The 7,724-nt window shown below is 50.3% G+C and overlaps 1 protein-coding gene across 1 annotated transcript in view; it reads left to right on the top strand.

Moving 5' to 3' along the window:
- The first annotated feature begins 210 nt into the window (after window positions 1-210).
- Window positions 211-7,724, top strand: part of Mavs (mitochondrial antiviral signaling protein) — a 14,009-nt gene continuing 6,495 nt past the window's right edge. The window contains exons 1-3 of the mRNA XM_029468442.1: window positions 211-272; window positions 4,916-5,090; window positions 6,502-6,849. Coding sequence (XP_029324302.1) covers window positions 4,974-5,090; window positions 6,502-6,849 — 465 coding nt within the window. The 5' untranslated portion in view covers window positions 211-272; window positions 4,916-4,973. The remainder of the gene's footprint in view (window positions 273-4,915; window positions 5,091-6,501; window positions 6,850-7,724) is intronic.

A 7,724-nucleotide genomic window follows, 5' to 3' on the forward strand; every position in this document is an offset into this window, starting at 1 on the left:
GGACCAGCCGCTCCGGAACATCAGGACTCATCCACTGGCCCTGCGACCGGCCTAGCTCAGCTCCGCCCAGGCATCCCCAGCCCAGCTAACAGCCGTACTTCCAACTCTATCACAGTCAGGCTCTGCCAGACCAATGACTGCGCTTCCGATCCCACCCCTCCTCCCCACGCCTGACCAATGGCTGCGTGGCTGGCTTCGTCCCGCCCCCTCCATCTGCTAGGGCTCTGCACAGTCGAACGCGGTCAACCTGTTGCCTAGTCTGATTTCTCTTGGTAAGTTTGCAGCCTGGGCGTGGGTGCTCAGGACTCTGTGTTCACTGAGATCCTTCAGGGAGGGGACCTTGGCTAGGGCCAATTGCGCCTGGGAGTCCGCATGGGCGCCCCGGGCCTGGGCGCGTGGGGTCGGAGAGGCTCCTGAACTAGGGGAGAATGCGGTCGACCACACACGGATTCGCGACCCCGGCAGTTCCTTGATCCGCATCCAGCACCTTTAGCAAGCAGGTAGGTGGTGCCGAGAGTTTGCCCAGGCTGGACAGATAGAACCTCGGAGTGCCCCCTGCCTCTCCCAGGCCCTGGTGACTTGAGCGAGGCCTGGCCATGAGCAACGACCTGTGGCGGCCGCGCCAGAGAGTAGGCCTGCCAGTCCGGGCTACGGCCTGATCCTGGATCTGGGCTGTTGCAGGCAATAACATCTGTTCAAAACAGCCTCCCTGCACTTGGAGACCTGAGTCCTGCCAGGAATCTAGTCCGTGGCCAGGAGACTTGTCCCTCGGGAGTGTGGATATTTATTTCCACGACCCGGACAGAAGCTCTGTGGAAGTCAGGTCGGAAGCTTTGCTGTGTCCAGGACACTCTTGCCACCTCCCTTTCTGGTATAAGAAAGGGTCTGATATAAGAAAGGAGTTTGAGGAAAAGGATGAAATCAAAAGAAAGCAGAAAACAATGTTCTTTGGCTACTGGGAAGCTTCAAAAACCTGAAGGGCATTCAGCCTCGATCTCAGAACTCAGGTGAATGTCAGTAAGGGCAGCATTGTCTGAGAGACTTTTATGTCTTCAAAGAGCCTAAATGCTGCATCTTCTCACCCTATAGTCCCATCCCCAGGCAGTGACCTTGGTGTAAGGAGGGGCTTTGTGGCTTTCCTGCTGCAGGGACCTCTATGCTGTTAGGTCATGGCAGCAAGTCGGGGTACAAATTCCACGCTGCAGGTCAGCCGTGTAGCTTGGTATCACTTCCTCTCTGGTGACTGTGTTAAAGGACAGAAGTAAAAGAACCTCAGGCTGCCTCTGTTAACAGAGAACCTTCGAGAAATGAATAACTGAGCTTCCTTGGCTTTTGGTGGGGCTCCATGCCACTCCCCGCCCCCAGGCTGCATTCAGAGTTGTGGTTGGACCGCAGAAAACCAATAATTTGACTCCCTCTGTCGTCACATCTTTCTAGGGGACCTGGGAAAGGGGGAGGACGGGTTTCATCAGGCTGGCCTCTGCAGAGGCCTCATTTTTCATCCCCTGAAGGTTCAACAGACCTCAATCTTATCTCCTTGATCTCCCGGCCTTCCATCCTTAGCTCTTCCTTCCATCCTTAGCTCTTCGTAGGAATGTAGCATTTGGTAGTTAGCAGTGCCAGTGCTAACATGGGCTGAGGTCACTAGGCAGAACTAGCACCTCGCCTCCCACGTGGCAGGGGCCTGCACCTGCAACAACCGTGGGTACTCTCTGCACTGTCTCTCAGAGGCCTCAGACTCCATGGTGGGCACTTGGCTCTCTCTTCTATCCCTTCCTTCTTCTCTCCTGAACAATACTCTTGCTAACCAACAGCTTGTTAAACTTGTCAAAACGGAGCTCTGAAGGGCCATCTTTCCATGGCTTCTTACTGCCTTCCCTAGAGTTGAGTAAATGGCACCTTCCTTGCCCCACCTCCCAAGAAGCCATGTTTGATCGCCACCCTACCTCCCTTGTCTACAAAGCACCAGGAATATAGCTGCTCATCCCCTCTGTTGCCACCCGGGCCACAGCCTTCATCATCCTCTCACAGGGCCCTGACTTGTCACCCTCCTTCCATCCTGGGCTTCTCAAAGACCTTAGAACCTCCAGAGAGTTCTGCAGTGCAAATCAGAGCCCAGGCTCTCCAGTAGTTCCCCGTATCACATCAAGTAAAACCCAAAGTCCTTCCCACAACACCTTACGTGCTGGTGGCCTCTTTGACCTTGACCTCTGTCCTTCCCCTCAGCTTTAAACGTCACTCACCTAGATTCTCTTCACTCCAGATTCCATCCCATCTTAGAACTTTGGCATCTGCTTTGGCTTCTCCCCCAGACTCCAGTCTTTTCACAGTGGAAAAATCATTCAGTGAGATGTTACCAATCGGGGCTTTCCTGGATCACCTCTGTTTAAGCAGGGAATTTCCTCCTGGAGTTCTGTCTCATTGTCTCCTTTTACTTTCTAAATAATCAGACTTACTTCCTGGGCTTGTCATCTGGGTATGTGCTAATGGATCTGGTGCCTGTTCCATTCCAATGGTACTTAAATTGGATGTGGCATATCTTGTCTCTCCTCTCCCCAAGGTGGAGGACAGCTAAGAGACAAGTAATCAAAACATGTGATTGCAGATGGTGGTGCTTCGTAAGCAATGCTTGCATTTAAGGCACTGCCAATGTCTAAATGGTGGGATGGCTCAGTAGGTAAAACTGCACGCTATGCACTCCTGACAATCCGAGTTCAATCCCTGGAAGCCAAGGTGGAAGGAGAGAGCCAAATCACAAAAAAATCATCCTCCAATTTTCATGTGTGTGCTGTGACGTGTGTGCACACATTTACACACCTATTGTATACATATAATAATAAATGAGTGAACAGATAAAAGTGGTGTATTTTTTAAAATGTAAGCTTAGATGTTCTGGAAAGAAGGCTTGGTGGGTGAGAGCACTGCCTGCTTTCCCAGAGGACCAGGGTTTGAGTTCCAGTACCCACATGGCAGCTCACAACCACCTGTGGGTGCTCTCTGCTGGCCTCTGTAGGAACATGGTACACAGACATCCATGCAGGCAAAACACTCGCGTACATAAGATATAAATAATAAATCTTGGGGCCGGGTGGTGGTGGCCCATGCCTTTAATCCCAGCACTTGGGAGGAGGAGGTAGGCAGATTTCCGAGTTCGAGGCCAGCCTGGTTGGTCTACAGGGTGAGTTCTAGGACAGCCAGGGCTATACAGAGAAACCCTGTCTCGAAAAACAAAAAACAAAAAAGCAAACAAACAAAAAACCTTGGGGCTGGAGAGATAGGTCAGTGGTAGGTGAACTGACTGCTTTTCCACGAGACCTGGGTTTGATTCCCAGCAGTCATATGGCAGCTCACAACTGTCTGTAACTCTAGTTCCAGAGCATCCGATACCACTTTCTGGACTCCATGGGCACCAGGCTCACAAGTGGTGTGCAAACATATAGGCAGGCAAAACACCCACAGACATAAATAATTTGAAAAAAAATATTTTAAAAAATATTTAATCTTATATCTCTGAACTACTGTTGTTGTGCAAGCTCTCTAAATCGTTAAAAATTTTTAAAATTTATGTCCATGTCTGTGTGAGTATATACCAAGTGTGTGCAGGCCACAAGAGTGTCAAATCCTCTAGAGCTGGAATTACAGGCAGTTTCAAGCCACCAGATGTGGGTGCTGGGAACCAAACTTGGGTCCCCTGGAAAAGCAGCAGGTAAGGAAGTGCTCTTTCCACTGAGCCATCTGAAGACATGCTTCTGGGGACCCCTCTGGGGGGTCAAACTCCTTTCACAGGGGTCACCCAAGGCCATCAGAAAACACAGATTTACATTCTGATTCATAACAGTAGCAAAACTGCAGTTATGAAGTAGCAGCAAAATAATGTTATGGCTGGGGGTCACCCAACATGAGGAGCTGTCTTAAAGGGTCTCAGCATCAGGAAGGCTGAGAACCACGGCTCTACACCAGGTCTCCACTAGCACTCTTTTCCATTAAACCCTTAAACCAGCCCTCAGCCCCTCTCTGAACCATGGTATGGAAAAGGCTAGTAATTTACTCTGCAGCACAAAGTGACTTCAGTGTGGTGAAACTCAGTTTCCTACTATGGGAACATATGTATGTATATGTGGCAAACCTTGGTGGTGGGCCTACATCATCACCCAGAAACAACGGATCTGAGAGACCTTAGTTCTTCACTCTTCTAGGAGCTGGCAAGCCCCCTAACGGTCAGCATTTTCTCCATCTTTATGGTAGAATTATTCTAGTATTATCATATGGGCGGCTCTTGTTGGTTTGTTTTCAGTATACCCCAAAGAAGTAACACATGTAGGCAATTCTTAGACTATCCTGCCTTAGTGGTAGGAAGGGAATCCAGTATGTTTCACAACCTTAGCAGCTAAGGGCCCATGCTACCTCCAGTGTAAGAGGTAGCTACAAACCCTTTGTAACAGTGATGAAGCCCAACAGGCAGAAGTGGGTTCTAGATTGCCAGCTCTGTGCTCATCAGTTCACTTTTAAGGAGAACTTGAGAGCCTCTGGATACAGTCAATAATAATAATACAGGTTACTTTAAAAAGTGAAAGATTAGGATTGGCTCGGCAGTTAGATTGTCTCAGTGTGCTGCTGTCCCATCGGACCAGAGTTCTGACCCCAGCTCCCACATCTGGTGCCTTACAACTGCCTGTTACTCAAGCTCCAGGGGTTCCAGTGTCCTCTTCTGTCCTCCCTGGGCACCCCCACTCGTGCACATATCCACACTCAGATGCATACTTTTTAAAATTAATAAGAGAAATCTTGAAAAAAAAAAAGAGAAAGAAGTAAAAGTTAAAGAAAAATAGCCAAGATTCTAGAAGCTGAGAAAGAATTGTCTTCCTTTTCCTCCAACTGTGCTGCCAACTTGTTCTCTTGTCCATCTCTCTTCCAGTCCATCTCAGTCCATCCCACCCTGCCAGGGTCCGAGTCATTCCAGAAGCTGAGCAGCCATGACATTTGCTGAGGACAAGACCTATAAGTATATCCGAGATAACCACAGCAAGTTTTGCTGTGTTGACGTTCTGGAGATCCTGCCTTACCTGTCCTGCCTCACAGCTAGTGACCAGGTGAGTGAGGGATGGCACAGCTGGCCAGTGGACTGGGCACAGGGCTGTGCAGTCCAAGTTTCAGCCTGGCCTAGCCCTTCTCCCAGGTCAGGGCCCGCTCCCCCTTCCTTTCCTGCTTTTCTGACTTTTAGCGTGTTCAGCTTGGTTTTTTTCTGACCTTGCTAAATTCCTTTCCTTTTTATATTGCACTCAAGAGTGTGGCAGGGGGTCGGCAGGTTTCCAGGCTCTGGCTCCCTGTTTTCCAGAACCTTCTCTTTGTTTGTCCCGGGGTCCTGCTTGGTTTTGATTCATTCTCTCCTAAGACCCTATCTTGGCACAGCGTCTGCAATGTCAGACCTGAGGACTCTGAGCCATCAGGGTCTTGCCACAGCAGGACGTGCTACAGGGCTGCACTCGGCACCCAGTGAAGTGGCAAACCTGGGTTTATGTTTTGCTGCTTCTCAGATGGGATGGGCTCCTGTGCCCCCGAGCTGCCTCTGTGTGTGCTCTGGGGGCCTCCTGTCCTAGGGGTCTCGGGACTACTATGGTTTCTTGTGCAGATACTGTTACAGCGCAGGGCTGGGCAGTCAGGAGAACGTGCTGGCTGGCCTCGCCCTGTGTTGGACATTCTTCGGGACACCCAGTCATTTTGTAAGTCATCTAATAATTATTTCCTGTGGGTTGTCACTTGCTTTTCTCTTCTTCCTCTTAATCTTCTTCCAAGTCTCCCTCTTTCTTTTCTTCTTCTTTCCCTCTACTTCCTCCCTCCCTCCCTCCCTCCCTCCCTCCCTCCCGTACTTCCTCTTCAGACAAAGTCTTCTTATGTAGCCCAGTCTGGTCTCGAACCTGTAACCCTCGTACCTTAGCCTCCCTGGTGCTAGGATTACAAATTGATTGGTCATTTTCAAGTGGGAATCCAGTGAATCAACGATCCTATAGCTGCTGTCATCTTTCTAGAACTTACCCACTGTGCTCCCCTGCCTTGCTTCCCATTCTTGGCTCTCCTTCCCTTTAGTCTCTGCCCCTTTCAGAGCATTGTGGCCGGGCCTCTTCTCCTTCTCAACTCATTCAGACCCTGCTCCTTGCTTTAGGGGCTGCCAGTCAAGCTTTGCCCCGTCTCAGTGCTGCTTCGCTTCTGCTCGGCCTCTGACTCCTCATCTGTAAAGTAGGGATGGTCATTGCATTTAATGCGACAATGCCTGCAAACCTTGATGTGGCCGCAGCCCTTTCCCGGCAGCTCCCTTTATTGTTGTTCATTGATCCTCACACCGTACTTGGGCTACCATTGTGGCCTTGGCCTGCCTCTCACTCAGTTTCAGACAGCTGCCCACTTCCTGTGGCTTTCTTAGTGTCCCCTTTGTAGTAGCTTTCTTCTGAGTAGAGAAAAGGCTAGGCCACCTGGCCTAAGGAGGCTGTCTGTGCTGTCTTCCAGGATCGACTGCGGGCTTCCTACAGGCAGATCGGGAACCGGGACACACTCTGGGGACTCTTCAATAATCTCCAGCGCCGGCCTGGCTGGGTGGAGGTCTTCATCCGGGCACTGCAGATCTGTGAGCTGCCTGGGCTGGCTGATCAAGTGACTCGAGTTTATCAGAGCTACCTGCCTCCAGGTGAGCATCCTGCCCTAGCCTTTTTCCTGGGCCATTGCCTGTTCCTCTGGCCCACAGTCTCCCCCTTCCTTCACCCTTGGACCTTCTGCCTTTCTGTCTCCATCACTCTCCATTGTAGCATATACCTGGATTTAGATCCAGCTGAGCCACTCACTAGCTATATGTCCCTTTGACCATATTCCTTATTTTTTGAGTCTGTCACAGTGGGGCAAATGGCCACATCCCTCATGTGTGACTGCACTTAGCTGGGGTTCCACATCTTCCCTTTGCCCAGCGCAAGGCACCTGCCATTATGTTTGTGGCTCTGGTGTTTCCTTCTGTCTCCAATTATACAGCGTATAGAGTACAGAGTCTACCCCAGTCACTTTCCCTACTCTCCATTTCTCTTCCCTGCCGCAAGGTTGCTCTGAGAGCATCCAGGTTCTAATGATAACACCCAACTGCCTGGTGGCCCCTTAAATCCTCTCAATGTCACTGCCACGTCGTGTGACCAGAGGGGGTTTAGTATTAGAGTCTGAAGAGAAGATCTGGGAAGAAAAACCAAGCCAATCTTGAACACACCATGTTTGCTTTTGTTTCTCTTTTCCTCCCTTCTTTCCATGTTGGTCTCTTCATTTGTGGATGCTGCAGTGCTCTCTCAAATAAGTAATGGCTACGGTAGGGTCAGAGATGGGCTGTGGCAGGGGTCAGTTGGGGATGACAGCTGTGAGAAAGCCTTGGGACAGCGAAGGAAAGTGAGCATAGCAGTCAGGCTGCTGAGAGCCCTGTGCCCTGCTCCCTCATCTTTGGTGCCACCTTTCTTGTCTTTCCCAGCTCTTCTTTCCCTCCTCTTCCCTCCCCATTGATGCTTATCATGTCTAACGAATCTTTCTTAGTCAGGGTTTCTATTCCTGCACAAACATTATGACCAAGAAGCAGTTGGGGAGGAAAGGGTTTATTCAGCTTTCACTTCCATACTGCTGTTCATCACCAAAGGAAGTCAGGACTGGAACTCAAGCAGGTCAGGAAGCAGGAGCTGATGCAGAGGCCATGGAGGGACGTTCCT

The sequence above is a fragment of the Mus caroli genome, chromosome 2 (assembly GCF_900094665.2).
Source record: "Mus caroli chromosome 2, CAROLI_EIJ_v1.1, whole genome shotgun sequence".
Taxonomy (NCBI): Eukaryota; Metazoa; Chordata; class Mammalia; order Rodentia; family Muridae; genus Mus; species Mus caroli.